The sequence below is a fragment of the Podarcis liolepis genome (genome assembly GCF_965112155.1).
Source record: "Podarcis liolepis genome assembly, chromosome: 11".
NCBI lineage: Eukaryota > Metazoa > Chordata > Lepidosauria > Squamata > Lacertidae > Podarcis > Podarcis liolepis.
The window spans coordinates 62193833-62215843 of record NC_139565.1 but is presented as its reverse complement, the minus strand read 5'-3'; the positions used below and the strand labels follow the sequence as shown (position 1 = coordinate 62215843).

General features: G+C 49.3%; 2 protein-coding genes across 2 annotated transcripts in view; both read right to left on the bottom strand.

Moving 5' to 3' along the window:
* Positions 1-943: 943 nt before the first annotated feature.
* Positions 944-5277, bottom strand: LOC310689040 (maestro heat-like repeat-containing protein family member 7). Its single transcript, XM_083466289.1, has 4 exons — positions 5195-5277; positions 4514-4693; positions 2476-2625; positions 944-1345 (listed from the first exon to the last, which is right to left on the bottom strand). Exons 1-4 carry the CDS (start codon positions 5267-5269, stop codon positions 971-973), a joined length of 780 nt encoding a protein of 259 aa, XP_083322415.1. The 5' UTR covers positions 5270-5277; the 3' UTR covers positions 944-970.
* A 1589-nt stretch (positions 5278-6866) lies between these two features.
* Positions 6867-22011, bottom strand: part of LOC310688918 (maestro heat-like repeat-containing protein family member 7) — a gene marked incomplete at its 5' end in the record, with an annotated part of 28240 nt that continues 13095 nt past the window's right edge. The window contains 9 exons of the mRNA XM_083465973.1: positions 6867-7172; positions 7656-7799; positions 8558-8672; positions 10250-10387; positions 14622-14803; positions 15196-15343; positions 16658-16812; positions 17148-17297; positions 18834-18952. Of these exons, the coding sequence (XP_083322099.1) occupies positions 6873-7172; positions 7656-7799; positions 8558-8672; positions 10250-10387; positions 14622-14803; positions 15196-15343; positions 16658-16812; positions 17148-17297; positions 18834-18952 (1451 nt within the window). The 3' untranslated portion in view covers positions 6867-6872. The remainder of the gene's footprint in view (positions 7173-7655; positions 7800-8557; positions 8673-10249; positions 10388-14621; positions 14804-15195; positions 15344-16657; positions 16813-17147; positions 17298-18833; positions 18953-22011) is intronic.

Genomic DNA, 22011 nt, shown 5'->3' with positions numbered 1-22011 from the left:
ACGCATTTCTATCCCTCTTACAATACTTGCAAAGTATGACCTCATTATTTCCAAATTGGCCACCCACAGTAATACTACTGCCTTTTATATAAGGTAGAATCACACTTCATGCCCAAGTATTAAGAGCACAGAAAATTTTAGCTGGTTTAGTTGGCAGAACTACGGAGGCAGAGCAGAGCCACCCTCCATGAATTTGTCCAGTCTTATTTTAAAGCCATCCAAGGTAGTGGTCACCTGTGTGTCTTGTGGCAGTGAGTTCCATAGCTTAGCTGTGGATGTGGCAGTGTTGCTGGGCCTCTGTTTGTGGCTGTGCTGCACATAGATAATCGTGACAAAATGTCTTAGAAGACATCTGTGGTGGTGAAGGCAAGGGCAAGCTGGTGGCTGTGGCTGGCTGATGCTGATGCCACAGATACAGACACAGGGAGATGAGAAGGCAGATGCTGCAGCCACATACCCTCCAACACTTCTCTGATGAAAACAGGGACGCCCCATTCCATAATGATAATTTGACTATTTATACCCCCCCACCCATCTTAGTGGGTTGCCCCAGCCACTTTGGGCAGCATCCAACACACATAAAACCACAATAAAACATTAACAAAATGTTAAAAAACATGCCCATACAGGATTGCCTGAGGACGGCTCAGAGGTCGGCTAACTCCATACCCTCCAACATTTCTCCAATGAAAATAGGGACATCCTAAGGAAAAGTGGACATTCCAGGATCAAACCAGAAACGGATGGCTTCTCTAAAACAAGGACGTCCCTGGAAAATAGGGACACTTTGAGGGCCTGCAGCCACAGCTAATCCAGGGGGATGCACATCAATACACCACAATAGCATAAAACTGGGGGGTTAATTTAGCAGAGGGAGAGAGGGAGGAGCAGCTGTTGCACAGCATCTTTCTAAGAAAAATCAACACACACACACACCCATTTCTCAAGAGTCTATTTTGCAGAATTTCATCTAGATATTCTTCCACTTCCTCACCCAAGCCGTGATCTGGGGCATTGTGGTGGATACAAAATATGATAGTAGCCAGGCAGTAGAATAAAATAAGCCTGCAACTCCCACTGCCCTCATCAAACACACACAGTTTGGGAGGAAAGTAAGTGAGTCCCCGAACTTAAGAAATGGTGAGGAAATTTCTTCTCTTCTGAAGGAAACTGGTGAAAGAGTCTGGAGGGAACAGTTGACCATGTAAATTTTACTCACAATGTACTTGCAGATAACTGAGAATCTGTAGTAGAGTCTGTCTTGCTGCACAGACTCAAAGATGTCAGTGGGCAGCTCCCCCAGTTTCAGGAAGGTGACAATTGTGTTAAGGACAATTCGACACTCCTAGAATTGAAAGGAGGGGTGACATTTTACTTCACATCAAGCCTTAGGCTTGCAACAGCTTTGAAAATATACATATCTGCATTGAGGCCGCAATGCAAATAAAATGCAGACAGTAGCCCAGGTAGGGTTAAAAACACAACTAGCCCACTGGGAATTCAACCCTGAGAGCTCACTTAGCTTTTTAACAAGCATCAAAACGCCACTAATGTAGGGGCTCACTTGCGCTCAGAAGGGAAGTGATTCCATAGAGAGGAGCCACCCTGAAAAAGACCCTCCCTCTGGTTACTGGCTGCTAAATGAACCTCCACCAGGCCGGCCTCGTCAGCTGATCACAGTGACAGCAGAGGTGTCAAGGCTTAGCTTCCAATCCCAGGAACTCAAACCTGGGTGTTTCAGATGGTGTCTAATGACCAGGTTTTGGAACCAACCCTGCAGGGCTTCCACTCCTTCAAGCTAACCAGCCTGGATCAGAAGACTTCCAGAACCGGCATCCTTGGAAGGCGGTGGCCTCTCCTTCACTGGAGGTTTTTAAGCAGAGGTTGGAGGACCATCTGTCAAGGATGCTTGAGTTGAGATTCCTGCATTGCAGGGCTTGGACTAGAGGACCTTGGGGTCCCTTCCAACTCTGATTCTGTGGTTCGATGACTCTGACGGTTCCAACCTTCTGCAGAGCAATCCCAACCACAGCATGGTATCTGCAGAACAAGTGACTTGAGCAAGGGAAAGGGGGTGAAAAAAGACCCCAAGATCTCTAACTTTTCTGACCTGGACAGAAAAATCCCTTTTTGACCTCAGGTGTGGTGGTGACTCAGACCCCAAGCACAATCGAGGCCCACCCATTCAAGTCCAGTCTATGCATTACTTGATCTGTGGGGCAGCATGGGATGATTCTCCAAGCCCTGCTGGAACACGCAGAGCAACGCTCCTCGTGTGGAAATTCCCAGGAAAGGGGAGAGTTCCTCAGCTGCAACAGATGCTTCAAGGACCACCCAGCATTGGTATCGTAAGGGGCTTCCACAGGCAGAGAAACATTGCTCTGCGTTCCAGCTGCGTGTGACAGTTGCCAGGGAGAAGGAGTTTGCCAAAGGGGCCAGGCGATGCCCAGACTGGCCCTTCCAGCCTCAACCTACCTCTCCGCTCACAGGGTCAGTCAGCTGGATTATCAAGGGGACGAGGCTCCTGATGACAATGTCCTCCACCCTGTTTCTGTGCTCTTCCTTCATGCCCCTCAAAAGCGTCCCGAAAAGAATGATGGAGCAAACCCTGAGCTCATTGTCCTCCTGAGGAGAGAGAGGAGGAGAACACCAGTCAGTCCCAAGTGCTGTGCAGGGTAAACCCGTCTCACAGGTTTCAGGGAGTTTAGCTGAGCAAACGCTTCTCGTTCACTATGGGTCTGGTTGTTTGAGGGTGTTGGCTGGGCCCACGCAACAGGGGACCAACCCCGGGGGCTTTTGCCCACCACCGTTAAGGAGCTTAACGGACTGAGTTCATCCTGGTGCATCTAAAGTTCTGCCAGCATCACCTGCTGGCAGACAGAGTCACCTGAAGTGCAGGTGAAGCAAGAAGTCTTGCAGATTAGGCCAGGGGGATCACTTGTGGGGGGCTGACAGAGGAGGGCTTGAGGTATAAATGCGGTGTGTGTGTGGCACATGGCGTGTGTGCATGACACGCGCATGTTGCACAGTGCCAGCCCCCTCAATCGTGGGGGCAAGCTGGCACAGCTGGTGTTCTGAATTTCACTGTGTTATTATCTTCAATTTTCCCCATAAGTCTTTATTAAGGCTTTTCCATAATATAAGGAAAGAAATAGAGCTAAATAAAAACAGAAAGACAAACAGAAATGCAGAGCCTTCTCTCAAGGGCAGCTCTTAACCCTTGTCTCGCCAGGAAAGGGGTCAACCCTCCCAGCCTCTTCCCTTCCCTGTCTCTCACTCAGGGTCCTTCACCAACAAGCCATCACCTTCCTTGGAGCCCAACATGGGCGTAGCCAGGATTTATGTTGGTGAAGCAGTATTTATGTTGGGTGGGGTGGGGTGGCAGAAGAACCAAGCTATCTGTGATGCGATTGGTCAGTTAATTAAGTATTTTTCTTTATTTGCTTGATTGAAGGGGCAGTTGCCCCCTCCCCCGTTGACCATGCCCAAAGAGCCCAATAATCTATGGCCCTGAGCAGAGGACACCAAGGAAAACAAAAGGAGAAGAAAGAAGAAGGAAGGAAGGAAGGAAGGAAGGAAGGAAGGAAGGAAGGAAGGAAGGAAGGTAAAAAGGAATTTCGATTTTGTGTTATCATCTTCCTTAGTGGGTCGTGCAAACCTCTATTCTGAATACAGTCATAACTTGGTTCTCAAACGCCTTGGTACTCAAACGCCTTGGTACTCAAATGCCTTGGTTCCCAGACGCCAAAAACCTGGAAGTATAAGTGTCCAGTTTTTGAACGTTTTTCGGAAGCCGAACGTCCGATGCGGCTGTCGGCTATTTTTTTCAGGGCGCTTGCTCCAATCAGAAGCCGCGCCATGGTTTTCGAACATTTCAGAAGTCAAATGGACTTCCGGAACGGATTAAAGTTTGAGAACCAAGGTGGTACTGTATTTGGCGCTTTTGTTTTTACTATTTATTTTGCATTTTTGTTTTTGAGGCTTTTTTGGTTAATTAGTTTTTGTGACTGTGTGGAACCCAGTTTAGCTACTGATAGATTGGTTGTGTGACTGTGGAAATGGATAAAAGTCCCCCATCCAAACAATGACTATCATCAGTGCAGGTAAGAAAAAAAATTATTTAAATTTTAATCATCTACAATGCTGTCTTATTTATTTTATAGTATGGTACATTGATTATTGCTTTCATTTTATGGATCAGTGGTCTCGTTAGAGAGTAAAATTCATGTTAACTTGCTGTTTTAGGGGTTGTTTTTAAAAGTCTGGAATGGATTAATCCATTTTGCATTACTTTCTCTGGGAAAGCGCACTTTGGTTTTGAAACGCTTTAGTTTTGGAACGGACTTCTGGAACGGATTAAGTTTGAGAACCAAGGTACCACTGTGATTCTCTTCATAGTGTAGGGGGCACTGGGGATGAGGCTATGGAACCAAAGGGGCAGCCCCCCCCCCCAAATGTTTGGGAAGCACCAGGGCATGGATGAAGCCCATTTCGAGTCGGCTTGTTGACTTACATCATTGAAGTGTTTCAAGAGTTGAGCGCAAAGGCTGCAGCCGGCCAAGCTGTATTCCTCCTCCCCCACCAAGTGGTGGGACATGAGCTGCAGGCACTTGATGGACTCTTTGGCAATACTCTTGTCCGGATTGTAAGCGCAGTTGATCAGGGGCGAGATGAAGATCTCCAAGACCTCTTCCTGAAGGAAGCAAGGAAGCAGGCGAGGGAACACGGTCACGGCAGAGAAGTCAGCGCACGCAGATGCAGTTTGCACCCCAAAAGCCACAGCGTAAGCGTTACACAAAAGTAAACAACCCAAGCGGGTGCTCTCTCCTGAGTCCTTGTGCAGGGTGGGGGCCTCCAGTAGGGGAAGGGACCAGAGCGGGAGCGTCTGCTTTGTATGCAGAAAGTCCTGGGTTCAAGTCCTGGCATCTCCACGCAGGGTTGGGAGGGACTCTAGAAACCTTGGGGAGCTGCTGCCGGTCCGTGTGGGCAACCCTGAGGTAGCCAGACCATTGGCCTGACTCTCTTTAAGGCAGCTTCCTTCCTGTGCTGATCTGCACCTGAGAATAAGGCTGCAGCAGAACAAAGGAATCTCATTTTAACAGCCTCATTGAAAGGCTGATATGGCTCCCTCAAAGCGTTGTGGGGTTAATTTGTACGCCGCTTCCTAATGTGCCCCCCGCCACCAATCTCTTACGTCCAGCTGGTGCTGCAACATGTAGCCCAGTCCTCGGATGCTGAAGAGCTGCATGAGGGGGCTGGCTTGGCCCATCCACTCCTTCAGATGTTTTGAGACTGCAATTCCCAGCATCCCTGACCACTGGTCCTGCTAGCTAGGGATCATGGGAGTTGTAGGCCAAAAACGGACTGAGTTCATCCTGGTGCATCTAAAGTTCTGCCAGCATCACCTGCTGGCAGACAGAGTCACCTGAAGTGCAGGTGAAGCAAGAAGTCTTGCCGATTAGGCCAGTGGGGTCACTTGTGGGGGGCTGACAGAGGGGGGCTTGAGGTATAAATGCGGTGTGTGTGTGGCACATGGCGTGTGTGCATGACATGCGCATGTTGCACAGCGCCAGCCCCCTCAATCGTGGGGGCAAGCTGGCACAGCTGGTGTTCTGAATTTCACTGTGTTATTATCTTCAATTTTCCCCATAAGTCTTTATTAAGGCTTTTCCATAATATAAGGAAAGAAACTGATCTAAATAAAAACAGAAAGAGAAACAGAAATGCAGAGCCTTCTCTCAAGGGCAGCTCTTAACCCTTGTCTCACCAGGAAAGGGGTCAACCCTCCCAGCCTCTTCCCTTCCCTGTCTCTCACTCAGGGTCCTTCACCAACAAGCCATCACCTTCCTTGGAGCCCAACATGGGCGTAGTCAGGATTTATGTTGGTGAAGCAGTATTAATGTTGGGGGGGGGTGGCAGAAGAACCAAGCTATCTGTGATGCGATTGGTCAGTTAATTAAGTATTTTTCTTTATTTGCTTGATTGAAGGGGGAGTTGCCCCCCTCCCCCGTTGACCATGCCCAAAGAGCCCAATAATCTATGGCCCTGAGCAGAGGACACCAAGGAAAACAAAAGGAGAAGAAAGAAGATGGATGGATGGAAGGAAGGAAGGAAGATAAAAAGGAATTTTGATTTTGTGTTATCATCTTCCTTAGTGGGTCGTGCAAACCTCTATTCTGAATACAGTCATAACTTGGTTCTCAAACGCCTTGGTACTCAAATGCCTTGGTTCCCAGACGCCAAAAACCTGGAAGTATAAGTGTCCAGTTTTTGAACGTTTTTCGGAAGCCGAACGTCCGATGCGGCTGTCGGCTATTTTTTTCAGGGCGCTTGCTCCAATCAGAAGCCGCGCCATGGTTTTCGAACATTTCAGAAGTCAAATGGACTTCCGGAACGGATTAAAGTTTGAGAACTAAGGTGGTACTGTATTTGGCGCTTTTGTTTTTACTATTTATTTTGCATTTTTGTTTTTGAGGCTTTTTTGGTTAATTAGTTTTTGTGACTGTGTGGAACCCACACTGATTGTGTGACTGCGGAAATGGATAAAAGTCCCCCATCCAAACAATGACTATCATCAGTGCAGGTAAGAAAAAAAATTATTTAAATTTTAATCATCTACAATGCTGTCTTATTTATTTTATAGTATGGTACATTGATTATTGCTTTCATTTTATGGATCAGTGGTCTCGTTAGAGAGTAAAATTCATGTTAACTTGCTGTTTTAGGGGTTGTTTTTAAAAGTCTGGAATGGATTAATCCATTTTGCATTACTTTCTCTGGGAAAGCGCACCTTGGTTTTGAAACGCTTTAGTTTTGGAACGGACTTCTGGAACGGATTAAGTTTGAGAACCAAGGTACCACTGTGATTCTCTTCATAGTGTAGGGGGCACTGGGGATGAGGCTATGGAACCAAAGGGGCAGCCCCCCCCCCAAATGTTTGGGAAGCACCAGGGCATGGATGAAGCCCATTTCGAGTCGGCTTGTTGACTTACATCATTGAAGTGTTTCAAGAGTTGAGCGCAAAGGCTGCAGCCGGCCAAGCTGTATTCCTCCTCCCCCACCAAGTGGTGGGACATGAGCTGCAGGCACTTGATGGACTCTTTGGCAAGACTCTTGTCCGGATTGTAAGCGCAGTTGATCAGGGGCGAGATGAAGATCTCCAAGACCTCTTCCTGAAGGAAGCAAGGAAGCAGGCGAGGGAACACGGTCACGGCAGAGAAGTCAGCGCACGCAGATGCAGTTTGCACCCCAAAAGCCACAGCGTAAGCGTTACACAAAAGTAAACAACCCAAGCGGGTGCTCTCTCCTGAGTCCTTGTGCAGGGTGGGGGCCTCCAGTAGGGGAAGGGACCAGAGCGGGAGCGTCTGCTTTGCATGCAGAAAGTCCTGGGTTCAAGTCCTGGCATCTCCACGCAGGGTTGGGAGGGACTCTAGAAACCTTGGGGAGCTGCTGCCGGTCCGTGTGGGCAACACTGAGGTAGCCAGACCATTGGCCTGACTCTCTTTAAGGCAGCTTCCTTCCTGTGCTGATCTGCACCTGAGAATAAGGCTGCAGCAGAACAAAGGAATCTCATTTTAACAGCCTCATTGAAAGGCTGATATGGCTCCCTCAAAGCGTTGTGGGGTTAATTTGTACGCCGCTTCCTAATCTCTTACGTCCAGCTGGTGCTGCAACATGTAGCCCAGTCCTCGGATGCTGAAGAGCTGCATGAGGGGGCTGGCTTGACCCATCCACTCCTTCAGGACCTCCAATATGTCTAGCTTCACGAAAAACAAGCCTATCCGTGAGTGGAAAAGGAGCTGAAAAAGAAAACACTTGATGTGTGCAAGGCCAAAGAAAGTAGGGAGGGCAGGAGGAAATCTGTGCCGCAGAAACCGAAGGCCGGTACCCCATACCCTCCAAGTGTCCTGATTTTCCAGGGACAGCCCCGGAATTACGATTTCTGATTTGATCCCGGAATGTCCCTGTTTTCCATGCCAGAGCTGCCGCCACCGAGCTCAGGGAGGAGAATGAGCCAGAGCTTGTGCCCAATGACAGTGGCGGCTGTAAGGGGGCCTCTCGTTGCCCCTCCATGGCATCTCCGTGGTCACTGCTGCTGGCCTCCTCCCTTGGGCAGCTGGTAGAGCAGCGGTTCTCAACCTGTGGATCCCCAGATGTTGTTGGACTACAACTCCCATCATTCCTGAGCTTTGGCCTTGCTAGCTAGGGGTGATGGGAGTTGTAGTCCAGCGACATCTGGGGACCCACAGGTTGGGAAAGGCTGTTGTAGAGGCTGCTGGAAAGCAGGTGAGGACGGGAAGAGGCTGCGGCCACTAAAGCCCAGCCCTGTGTGCCATGCTGGCTCTGAGGGGCAGACAGAGGGCAGAGCCCCCCGGGTGGGAAGAAAGGGGGAGCAAAGCGCAAGGAGTTAGATAAGAGCTGAGGGCAGAGGGCAGGCCTGCCAGCCATCAATGGTGGCTCCGGAGACCTCCTTACACCCTCTGCTTTCCTTGCCTGCCTGGGAGCGGTTGTTGCGAAGCAGGAGCAGCTGCAGGCATTCCCCGTTTCCGACTCTCACCTCGGTGAAGAAGGCCATCCCGACCGTCCTCTCCTTTACGTCAGGGCGGCGCAAGTAGGCATTGGCCTGTTTGAAAGTCGTTCTGAGGTGCACTTTGGAGAAGGCGAACAAGGTCCTGAAACACAAAATCAGACACAAAGGATGCACAAGCCTGAAGCTGGCAGGAAGAACCGCTAAGTATTCCTGAATAATAATAATAATAATAATAATAATAATAATAATAATAATAATAATAATAATAATTATTTCATTACTTGCACCTCGCCCACCTGATCGGGTTGCCCCAGTCACTACCTTCTGCTCCTCTCCAGTTTCACCCAAGTCGTATCCCAAGTCCTATCTAGCTCTCTCTGTCAAGGAAGGATGCTTGAGAGTGCAGTGCAGTACAGTGGTGCCTCGCAAGACGAACGCCTCTGAAAACGAAAAACTCGCAAGACGAAAGAGTTTTCCGTTTTTGAGTCGTTCCGCAAGACGAATTTCCCTATGGGCTTGCTTCGCAAGAAGAAAGCCCATAGGGAAATCTCCGGGGACCTCTTTTAAAATGCTGGCGGTCGGGAGCAAAGACTTTCGCCCACCGCCGGCCTTCAGAAGAGGTCCTCGACCTCTTCTGAAGGCCGGCGGGGGGCAAAAGTCTTTGCTCCCCCCCGCCTGCCTTCCCGGGACAGCGGAGACTTCTCTGCTGTCCCGGGCGATCTTAAAATGCTGGCGGGCGGCAGTGAAGCCTTCGCTGCCGCCCGCCAGCATTTTAAAATCGCCCCGGGACAGCGGAGGCTTCGCTGCTGCCTGCCAGCATTTTAAAATTGCCCCGGGACAGCGGGGGCTTTTAAAATGCTGGCGGTCGGCAGCAAAGCCCTCCTGTCCCCGGAGCTTGCGGGGCGGGAGGTGGGGAGAAGGGCTTTTCTTCCCACCGCCAGCCTTCAGAACAGCCTTCTGAAGGCTGGCGGTGGGAAGAAAAGCCCTTGTCCCCCCCCCCCCCAGCCTTCAGAAGAGGTCGGGGGACAGACTGTCCCCGGACCTGGTCTGAAGGCGGTTTCCATAATAACGCATTGATTGATTTTCAATGCATTCCTATGGGAAACCGTGCTTCGAAAGACGAAAAACTCGCAAGAAGAAAAACCTTGCGGAACGAATTAATTTCGTCTTGTCTTGCGAGGCACCACTGTATCTTTCAAATAAATCTCCAAAGCCAGCAGAGTTTTCCGTGGGGAATGGGAAGGTTCATTACTCCATTACCCCATATGCACCCACTCGACCTCTTCGATTGGTGGAATTGGCACTTTCAGGCACCACAGAATGCCTGCTCTGCATTTAGTGTGTCAGCACCTAAACTTCGGAACTCCCTGCCTATTGATATCAAACAGGCGCCTTCACTTTACTCTTTTGGGCACCTGCTAAGAGCGTTCTTGTTTAGGCAAGCCTACCCAGATGTTTAGAAAGCTGGTGCAAATGTTAATCCGGTTTTAGTCTATTGTTATTTTAACTTTTCAAAAGTCTCAAATTATTGTTGTCAGCTTTTCTAATCGATATTTTCTTATCTTTTCTTTTTAACTGCTTTGAAGTTTGTTTGTTTTATTACAAAAAAACAGCATATACATTTTCTGAAATAAACAATGTTTATCCCCATTTCCCAGAAAGCAGGCCTTGGTGGGCTGCCTTCCGTGCCTCACCTGCCAGTCCTTTTCACCGTCTTACCTTGTCAGAAGACGAATGCCATCGAAAAAGCTTTCTGGGTTTGACAGCATGTCCCAGCACCTTTGCACCTCCAAAATGTTGTATTCTTTGACGTAGCCGCCACATCTAATAAGGTTTTTCAGAGCTTGCGCAGTGCTCCTGAATCGAGTGAAAGAATTAAGAATATTATATTTATTTATCCATTTTAAAAAATTGTATACTGCCCTTCACCCATAGATCTCAGGGCAGTTCACAACACAAAAATACAAGATAAAAAGCACAAAATAAATAATAAAAACAAGAACAAACCAAACCAATAACTCCTCCTTCCTCTCAAAACACAGCTGAAAGGGCGTAGGGTGTTAATCCACCAATGGCCTGACTGAAGAGGAACATTTTGGCCTGGCATCTAATGGTATATAATGAAGGTACCAGGCATGCCTCCCTGAGAGAACATTCCACAAATGGGGAGCCACCACCGAAAAGGCCCCTTCTTGTGTTGGCACCCTCTGGACTTCTCGTGGAGGAGGCACAGGAAGAGGGGCCTCCGATGATGATCACAAGGTCTGGGTAGGTTCATCTGGGGAGTTTTAGGTCCTTGACATCTAGCAGTCTTGAGCTGCTTGGCCTGATGGATCCAGCCACAACCACCAGCCCCCGCAGCCTCTCACATGTTTCCAGCACAAGCTGCAACCTTTCGGCTGCGATGGAGACTTCAGGTTTCATGACACGTGAGTCCCGCCACGCCAAAATCAGCCCATCGTGTGGGAGAGTCTCCAACATCCTTTCCCATCCTAGTGTCCTTAGGACTACAACAACTCCCATCTTCACCAGAGTTGTGCTGGCTGGGGCTGGTGGGAGTTGTGGTCCAAAGCGACTGAAGAGCACAGGGGTTGGGGAAGCCTGGGTCTCTTAGCTACCCAAGCTAAGCAGAACCTCCATGTGATGGCCTGGGAATCCGATTCAGAGGGTGAACCGGAGGAATCCCAGCCTGCACAGGAGTCCCCGCCTGCAGGGCCGGCTGAACTGGGGCAGGGCCTTGATTCTGAGGCGCCTGTACCTGTGCCGGATCCTCAGCAGCAGGCACCAGGTGAATCCACTCTGGCTCCAGAGGTGGTTGAGGACTCAGTGCCTACAGGTGAGTCTCCCCCTGGGCCCAGTAACCCTTCAGCCTCTCCTGAACTGCAGAGGCTCAGGGCAGAGAGGCGGAGGGAACTGGTTTCTCCCAGGAGGAGTGTTCGCCTTAAGGCCTTGAGAGGCGGGTCTCCTGGGGGCCGGGGCCGCCCCTGGCCTCAGAGAAGATAAAAGCCAGTCAGCCTGGTCCCAGGTTGCGGGAGCAACGTCATTGTTGAGTACCTGTTCCTGCCCGGACCCAGACCTGACCCTCCAGTGTTCCTGTTCCCCGCCTGGCTTCCTGCTTCGGACCTAGCCCCGCTCCTTGTGAACTGTTTCCAGGCTAGTGACCCAGGACCGGACTTTCATAGAATCATAGAATCATAGAGTTGGAAGAGACCACAAGGGCCATCGAGTCCAACCCCCTGCCAAGCAGGAAACACCATCAGAGCACTCCTGACATATGGTTGTCAAGCCTCTGCTTAAAGACCTCCAAAGTAGGAGACTCCACCACATTCCTTGGCAGCAAATTCCACTGTCGAACAGCTCTTACTGTCAGGAAGTTCTTCCTAATGTTTAGGTGGAATCTTCTTTCTTGTAGTTTGGATCCATTGCTCCGTGTCCGCTTCTCTGGAGCAGCAGAAAACAACCTTTCCCCCTCCTCTATGTGACATCCTTTTATATATTTGAACATGGCTATCATATCACCCCTTAACCTCCTCTTCTCCAGGCTAAACATGCCCAGCTCCCTTAGCCGTTCCTCATAAGGCATCGTTTCCAGGCCTTTGACCATTTTGGTTGCCCTCCTCTGGACACGTTCCAGTTTGTCAGTGTCCTTCTTGAATTGTGGTGCCCAGAACTGGACACAGTACTCCAGGTGTGGTCTGACCAGAGCAGAATACAGTGGCACTATTACTTCCCTTGATCTAGATGCTATACTCCTATTGATGCAGCCCAGAATTGCATTGGCTTTTTTAGCTGCCGCGTCACACTGTTGGCTCATGTCAAGTTTGTGGTCAACCAAGACTCCTAGATCCTTTTCACATGTACTGCTCTCAAGCCAGGTGTCACCCATCTTGTATTTGTGCCTCTCATTTTTTTTGCCCAAGTGCAATACTTTACATTTCTCCCTGTTAAAATTCATCTTGTTTGTTTTTGCCCAGTTCTCTAATCTGTCAAGGTCGTTTTGAAGTGTGATCCTGTCCTCTGGGGTGTTAGCCACCCCTCCCAGTTTGGTGTCATCTGCAAATTTGATCAGGATGCCCTTGAGTCCATCATCCAAGTCGTTGATAAAGATGTTGAATAAGACCGGGCCCAAGACAGAACCCTGTGGCACCCCACTAGTCACTCTTCTCCAGGATGAAGAGGAACCATTGATGAGCACCCTTTGGGTTCGGTCAGTCAGCCAGTTACAAATCCACTGAGTGGTAGCATAGTCAAGACCGCATTTTACCAGCTTCTTTACAAGAATATCATGGGGCACCTTGTCAAATGCCTTGCTGAAATCAAGGTAGGCTACATCCACTGCGTTCCCTTCATCTACCAGGCTTGTAATTCTGTCAAAAAACGAGATCAGGTTAGTCTGACATGACTTATTTTTCAGAAATCCATGCTGACTATTGGTGATCACAGCATTCCTTTCTAGGTGCTCACAGACTGTTTGCTTAATGATCTGTTCCAGAATCTTCCCTGCTATTGATGTCAGACTGACTGGGCGGTAATTATTTGGGTCCTCTCTTTTCCCCTTTTTGAAAATAGGGACAACATTTGCCCTCCTCCAGTCTGCCGGGACTTCGCCTGTTCTCCAGGAATTCTCAAAGATGACTGCCAGTGGTTCTGAGATCACATCTGCCAGTTCTTTTAATACTCTTGGATGCAGTTCATCTGGCCCTGGAGACTTGAATACATCTAATCTAGCCAAATATTCTTGTACTATCTCCTTAGTTATTCTGGGCTGTGTTTCCTTTGCTGAATCATTTGCTCCAAATTCTTCAGGTCGGGCATTGTTTTCTTTATCGGAGAAGACTGAGGCAAAGAAGGCATTGAGGAGTTCAGCCCTTTCTGTGTCCCCTGTTTGCATTTCACCATCTTCTCCTCTGAGTGACCCCACTGTTTCTTTGTTCTTCCTTTTGCTACGAACATACCCATAAAAACCTTTTTTGTTGCTTTTAACCTCTCTAGCAAGCCTGAGTTCATTCTGTGCTTTAGCTTTTCTGACTTTGTGTCTACACGTGCTGGCTATTTGTTTGAATTCCTCTTTGGTGGTTTCCCCCCTTTTCCATTTTTTGTACACATCCTTTTTTAATCTTAATTCAGTTAAAAGTGCTTTAGATAGCCACCCTGGTTTCTTTAGGCATCTTCCATGTTTTCGTCTCATTGGTATTGCCTGACGTTGTGCTTTTACTATCTCCCTCTTAACAAACTCCCAGCCATCATGAACTCCCTTTCCTTTTAGTATTGCTGTCCATGGGATCTCACCCAGCACTTCCCTAAGTTTTATGAAGTCGGCTTTCTTAAAGTCAAGAAATTGAGTCCTAGTATGCTTGGCTGCTACTTTCCGCTGTATAGTAAACTTCAGAAGAGCATGATCACTCGCGCCTAATGATCCTTCCACATCTACCCCACTAACCAGGTCATCAACATTGGTTAGGACCAGATCTAAAATGGCTGTTCCTCTTGTTGCTTCTCCCACTTTCTGGACAATGAAGTTGTCTGCAAGGCCAGTGAGGAATCTGTTTGACCTTATGCTCTTGGCTGAGTTTGACGTCCAACAAATATCCGGGTAATTGAAGTCCCCCATTACTACTATCTCCCTTCCTTTTGCATACTTGGCCATCTGTTCCAGGAAGGCAGCATCTATGTCCTCCGTTTGGCTTGGGGATCTATAGTAAACTCCCACAATGAGGTCTCTGTTATTCTTCTCTCCCTTAATTTTGACCCAAATGCTCTCACTTTGGCTTTGAGGTTCTAAATCTTGGATCTCTTCACAGGTATACACATCCCTGACATATAACGCCACTCCTCCTCCTTTCTTGTCTGGTCTGTTTCTCTGAAATAGATTGTAATGTGAACAGTTCCTTGTGAACTGTTTCCAGGCTAGTGACCCAGGACCGGACTTTGACTACGCCAACGGTAACCTTCCCCCCGGGACCAGCACACTCCATGTCCAAGTGAAGCCTATCTCTTGGGGGAGGGCTGAGCCATCACTGCTACGGTCAGGCTTGCAAGCGCCCAGAGAGAGAAGGGAGGGCCACCCCAAATGCACGGGCATGTCCCTTACGCCAGCGGATGGAGATGTGAAGGGGGCTCCGGCATGAGACTTGTCGCCCTCGAAACTCTTCTGCTCGTCCCAAAAAGAAAATAGATCTGAGTGACAAGGGCAAGCAGCAGCTGGGGGAACTTGTTCTGCAGTACATCCGAAGCCTCAGGTAGCGACAGGATCAGACACAAAGCGTTGGTAGCCTGGAGGGACAAGGACAGGAGAACAGCATTCAGCAGAGGACATCGTCACATCCAGATCTCCCAACTCTCTATGCAGGACGCGACTCAGACCCCTGGTCCATCTCACTCAGTATTGTCTACACTGACTAGCAGAGGCTGTCCAGGGTTCCAGGCGAGGGACACCCCGACATGGAGATGTTGGGGCCCTTTTGCATACAAAGCAGGTGTTCTGCCCCTGAGCCAGGGCTGGGCTCCAGGAGACCCCCCACAGTGATGGACCACTAAGATGCCACTGGGAAGAACCCCAGAGGCCAGTTATTAAGATGCAACCCTCCCCCGCAGCCAGAAGCCCCAGCCCCATCCAGCTCCCATTCAAGAACCACCCAGGAAAGGGAAACTGAGTGGTTTCGTACCGCTATTGGCATTTGAGAAGTGCTGCATCGCCTGTACGTGACTTCTGTGTTGGGGTCTTCATCCTGTAGCCTTTTCAGGAGGGGTCTCAGCAGCTTGATGCTGGAGTATGGATCGGAGACCAAGGCCTTCCAGATCGCTGCAGCACTTCTGCAATTTGTCAAAAGAGAATTTTTCCTTTTTCCCTTTCTTAAAAAAAGTCAGGCCTTCTGTATTTCCTTTATATCGCACGTGCATTAGCAAAGAAAGAAACTACTATTCCCCTTTTTGATATGTAACTCGGGGCACAATTTTTTGCAAGTATGAAACGGAAATATAAATTAAGAAAGCCCACTTAAATTCAGCTCTCCCCATTTCCACTTTGCAGATTTTCATATCCAGTTTTGCCTCTTAAACACCTTTTGCAAATCAATCTCCTCTAATTTTATGTCTTTCTATATGTTATTTCCACCAGTTCATGCATTTGTGTGCCTACGTGTGTGTGTGTGTGTGTGTGTGTGTGTGTGTGTGCGCGCGTGCGCTACTTGACTGGAGAACTGCATTGAAAAATTCAGAATAGTGCGAATTTTGAAATACGACAGTTCTCATTTTGGAAACTGCAAATGATGTAAGCTCTCACTTAAAAGTGACCCAAACGGAATTTGTTCCCTGTCCCTTGCAACTGTCCAGAAGGTGTGTGTGTGAGACAGAGGGCTAGTGGGGTCTGTAGGGTAATGTCAGGGACCGGCTGGATGAGTAAGAGTGGTGGGCACCGCCTAGCCAGGGGGACCTCAGACGACGACCCCTAAACCCTGGATCGTGGTGGGGAGCAGCCTGGGGAAGGGAGGAGCTGGGAGGCGCTTGAAGCAGGAGGTTTGAGCCATCAAGGAGGGTTCAGAAGAAGGAGGCTCTTCCAGGACAAGGCCTGAGGTTGAGAGTCTCAGTGTGAGCGCAGACATGGACAGAGATTGCATCTGCTGCTCAGTGGCTGGGCAGTCCCAGTCATGCTGGCTCTCCTCCCCGCTGACATCCCTCTTGAGGAGAGACATGCACATTGCTGAGTGACAGGCCAGGCAGGCTCAGAGGAGCCCACCCCTTGCCTCAGTCTACATCTGCTGTTTTTGTTTTGGAACAGAATTTGTTCCCCATCCCTCCCAACTGTCCAGGTGTGTGTGTGGGAAACCTGGCATGGCTTCCACCTGAACCTTGAATAGAAATTTGATCCACACTGTGTACTGCTTTTCACAGCGTGGAAGAAAGCCTCATTCCTGCAGAGCAAGCAGTTTCCAGGGGACAAAAAGTTGGCAGCTCTACTTGAAAAACCTGGGAGATGCCCCAGAGTTGGGAAATCTCCATCCGTGGCTGAAGGGCTGTGGCCTGGCTTGGTGGATCGCAGGTTATGCAGGGCATCTGAGACGCCCTGAGATTTGCAAGCAAGATGGATATACCCCCCCCATAATGCACTCATCTCTAAGAGGCCCTTACTCATCACACTCCACTGAGCAGTCCAACAGGCTATATACGACCGGGTTCAGGCGCTTCGTAGCAAGGTTGATCACAGCTGTGAGTGTCTCATTCTTAGTGCAGGGGTCTGATATTCTGTGGAGATGGTTGTAAATCTCCTTCACAACTATGGGCAGCTGGAAGAAGATAAAAGAAGACCAGGATGAGAAAGTGCGGTGAACCTGAAAGAAAATGAGGGATTTTGGGGGAATGATATATGACAAGATAAAAAAGATGCTCAAAGTGATTATTACCCCCCCCCCAAGAAAAACAAACAAAACAAAACTGAGATTAAAAACATGGTGGTTGTTTTTTGGAAGCTGAACTGCAGCAGAATGGAAACAGAGGCGCAATCCACAAACATGGAAATCAATGCCTTCTTACACCCCTAGAAACAAGCTGATTCTACATCCAAAGAGAATGTTTAATTTAGAGGAAACCTGCTTCCCCCTGCCTCCATTTTGAGCCTTACATCTTCCATGTCCATCCCACATTCCTCAAGGAAGGAACTCAGCAGTTTTCCTGCAGCCTGAGAGGCGACTCTGTCTTCCACTGTCAGGTTGTCAATCGCCTTCAACACGACTTCGTTGATCTGGCTGGGCGTGAGGTGCTCCCCAAAAGCCTGGCACAAAGAAGAAAGACGAGGAAGTTTTCTTCTGCTCCGCATCTGACCACTTTTCAGTAGTCCAAGGGACAAATCAAGTGAAAGACACATCCACTCTGCCTGAGATGATCCTCAGGGTCCCTTCCAACTCTCCAATCCTGATTTTATTTAAATGTTTATTTAAGTAACTGAAAGATTTCACAAACAAAACTAAGAGTCAGGTGACGCCTTCCTATTTTCGATCCCCATCTAAAACTGGTTATGACCTTGGAACATGAAGAGGTACAATCTAAAGTCAGACTAGAAAATAAGACAACTGTTCTTGCAGAAACAGAGAGGGCCAGTAATAGTGGATATCAGTTATATAATCAATCAATGCCAAACGAAGTCAGATTAGGTGGGAACCTGCAGGCTGTGTGTTTATTTCTTAATATACGTCAAAAACATCCACCACAATGTTAGCATAGTCCAGGCTTCCTCAACCTCGGCCCTCCAGATGTTTTGAGACTACAATTCCCAGCATCCCTGACCACTGGTCCTGCTAGCTAGGGATCATGGGAGTTGTAGGCCAAAAACATCTGGAGGGCCGAGGTTGAGGAAGCCTGGCATAGCCCATTGGCTTGGCAGTGCCTCATGAAACGGGCACCAAATGGGTCAACTTTTCATGCTCTTTTTCTGCCCAAGGTGGCAATGCATGGTTCTCTCTCCTCCCCATTTCATCCTCATGAGGTAGTTTAGACCGAGAGACTGTGACTGACCCCATGAGTTTCCTGGCTGAGTGGGGTTCTGAGCCCTAGGTCTCCCAGCGCCTGGTCAGACTCTCTAGCCACTGCACCACACTGCCTCTTCTCGATCCAGCAAAGGTCAGACATGCAGGGTAGCAGCTCTCCTCACCGCAGTGGCCCATCAGATGCACGGCTAGGGCTACTCCACAATTCTCCTGCAGGATCCATTGGCCTGGCAGCTTGCAGCTTGTGTAATGTGACCTTTTAGAATGCAGTCATACCTCGGTTTACAACCGCTTCAGGTTGCGTTTTTTCAGGTTGCAGACCACCGAAACCCGGAAGTACCACTTTGTGCATGCGCAGAAGTGCTGAATCGCAACCCGCGCATGCGCAAACACGGGTTGCAAATGCTGCGGGTTGCGAAAGTGCATCCTGCACGGATCACGTTCGCAACCCAAGCATCCACTGTAAGTAGAATTTGGCATGCAGTTTAGACCAATGGGTGCTTGGCTTCAAAAAATTTATTCTAATACAATGCATTTCCATATGTTATTTACACTAATATATTCATTTTCTGGACACTTTTAGCTTGCAGAATCCTTTTTGTAGACACTGTTTGGCCAGGAAATGGCACTGAAAAACTCAAGGATGTATGAATTTCAAAGGCAGCTTATGTTTCCGTTCTCATATTGTTTCAGGAAGCCTGGATTTGATAGCTTTGGCTTTAAATGTGAACTGCTCTGAATCTCTCCCTCATCTCCTAGAAGGCGTGGGCTGCTGAGAGCTGGCTGCAGTCTTAGCAAGAAACAGTCCAAAAAGCCACACCTACCTTGGCCACGTTGGAGATGTCGGTGTAAAAGATGGCGGGCCCAGGGATGAAGAAGTCTTCTCGGAACCATTTGACCACGTTGCCTTTCCTGTTCTTATGCCTCATCTCCACCTTCTTAGCTAAACGGGGTCAGGGATGGGGATATGCAGGCAAAAGAAGACAGCATTAGTGCTCCCGGCACAAACCCCCCAGTTTCCCCACTGCGACCCACAAAAAGATTCTCAATTTCACCTCAAAAATTATAATTCAGAACTGGGAAAAATTCAGAAGGGGGCAACCAAAACTCCGGGACATCCAATGAAACTGAAGTTTCAGGATGGTCACAGCATTTGGGGGATTTTCCGTTTAGAAAAATGGTGAGGAAGAGGAGACACAATGTATGGCAAGGGGAAGGTGGAGAGAGAGAAAGCTTTCTCTCTCTCCCTCCTAACACAATAACTCTGGGACCTCCAATGAAACTGAAGTTTCAGGATGGTCCTTCTTCATGCAGTGCACAGTTAAACTCGTCTCTGGCCAACGGGGTGTTTGTGTTAGGCCAGTCCTGGCACGAATTCTGGCCCTCCTGAGCTCCCGTCACCCCCAGCAGCAGCCAGCATGGGCAACACTCAGGGATGATAATAATAATAATAATAATAATAATAATAATAATAATAATAATAATTTATTATTTGTACCCCGCCCATCTGGCTGGGTTTCCCCAGCCACTCTGGGCGGCTTCCACAGAAAACAAAAAACATTAAAATATCATAGATTAAAAGCTTCCCTGAATAGGGCCGCCTTAAGATGTTTTCTGAATGTCAGGTAGTTGTCCATCACCTTGACATCCGATGGGAGGGCATTCCACAGGGCGGGCGCCACCACCGAAAAGGCCCTCTGCCTGGTTCCCTGTAGCTTCGCTTCTCGCAATGAGGGAACCGTCAGAAGGCCCTCGGCGCTGGACCTCAGTGTCCGGGCAGAACGATGGGGGTGGAGACGCTCCTTCAGGTATACTGGGCCGAAGCCGTTTAGGGCTTTAAAGGTCAACACCAACACTTTGAATTGTGCTCGGAAACGTACTGGGAGCCAATGTAGGTCTTTCAAGACCGGTGTTATGTGGTCTCGGCGGCCGCCCCCCAGTCACCAGTCTAGCTGCCGCATTCTGGATTAGTTGTAGTTTCCGAGTCACCTTCAAAGGTAGCCCCACGTAGAGCGCATTGCAGTAGTCCAAGCGGGAGATAACTAGAGCATGCACCACTCTGGCCAGACAGTCAGCGGGCAGGTAGGGTCTCAGCCTGCGTACCAGGTGGAGTTGGTAGACAGCTGCCCTGGATACAGAATTGACCTGTGCCTCCATGGACAGCTGTGAGTCCAAAATGACTCCCAGGCTACGCACCTGGTCCTTCAGGGGCACAGTTACCCCATTCAGGACCAGGGAGTCCTCCACACCAGCCCGCCCCCTGTCCCCCAAAAACAGTACTTCTGTCTTGTCAGGATTCAACCTCAATCCATTAGCCGCCATCCATCCTCCAACCGCCTCCAGGCACTCACACAGGACCTTCACCGCCTTCACTGGTTCTGATTTGAAAGAAAGGTAGAGCTGGGTATCATCTGCATATTGATGGACACCCAGTCCAAACCCCCTGATGATCTCTCCCAGCGGCTTCATATAGATGTTAAAAAGCATGGGGGAGAGGACGGAACCCTGAGGCACCCCACAAGTGAGGGCCCAAGGGTCTGAACACTCATCCCCCACCACCACTTTCTGAACACGGCCCAGGAGAAAGGAGCGAAACCACTGTATAACAGTGCCCCCAGCTCCCAACCCCTCTAGACGGTCCAGAAGGATGTTATGGTCGATTGTATCAAAGGCCGCTGAGAGGTCCAGCAGAACTAGGAAACAACTCTCACCTTTGTCCCTAGCTCGCCGGAGATCATCAACCAGTGCGACCAAGGCAGTTTCAGTCCCATGATGAGGCCTGAACCCTGATTGGAAGGGATCCAAATGGTCCGCATCCTCCAGGCGTGCCTGGAGTTGTTCAGCAACCACACGCTCAATCACCTTGCCCAAGAATGGAAGATTTGAGACTGGGCGATAGTTGGCCATACTGGCCGGGTCTAAAGATGGTTTTTTAAGAAGCAGTTTAATGACCGCCTCTTTCAGCGGATCTGGGAATGTTCCCTCACAGAGGGAAGCATTCACCACCCCGCAGAGCCCATCGCCCAGCCCTTCCCGGCTAGCTTTTATAAGCCAGGATGGGCAAGGATCAAGGAGACAGGTGGTTGGTTTCACTCGTCCAAGCAGCCTGTCCACATCCTCGGGGGTAACGGATTGAAATTGATTCCATGCAACTTGACCAGACAGGGCTCTAGCACTCTCCCGCCCCAGCCCTGCTCCCACGGTGGTGTCTAGCTCCTTCCGAATATGAGTGATTTTATCTGCAAAAAACTTTGCAAAATCGTTGCAGGAGATCTTGGGGTCTTTACAAGGCCCCGATGGTAAAGGTGGTTCCGTTAAATTGCGGACCACCTGAAAGAGTCTCCTGCTACTATTTTCTGCAGATGCAATAGAGGCGGTGAAGAAAGTCTTCTTCGCCGTCGCTATCGCCACTTGGTAGGCTCGACGTTGAGCTCTAACCTGTGTCCGGTCAGATTCGGAGTGAGTTTTCTGCCACCGACGCTCTAGCCGTCTCAGCGATTGTTTCATCGCCCTCAGCTCCGAAGAAAACCACGGGGCTGTCCGGGCTTCATGCAATCGGAGAGGGCGCTTCGGAGCCAGACAGTCGATAGCCCTGGTTAACTCCGCATTCCAGCGGGCCACCAGGGAATCAGCTGAAAGGCCATCAACACGGGATAAAGCATCCCCTACCACTCTCTGGAAACCATTTGGATCCATTAAGTGGCGGGGGCGGACCATCCGAATTGGTCCCACCTCCCTGCAGAGGGGAAGGGTCGCGGAGAAGTCCAGTTGCACCAGGAAGTGATCTGACCATGGCACTTCTTTGGTTTCATTTTTACTTAGTGTCAGATCACCCACGTCGCTAGAGGTGAATACCAGGTCTAAGGCATGTCCATGACTATGAGTTGGGCCCAACTTATTCAGGGACAGCCCCATGGAGGCCATGCTTTCCACGAAGTCCCGAGCGGCCCCTTGTAAGGTCGTGTCGGCGTGGATGTTAAAATCCCCTAGGACAACCAAACT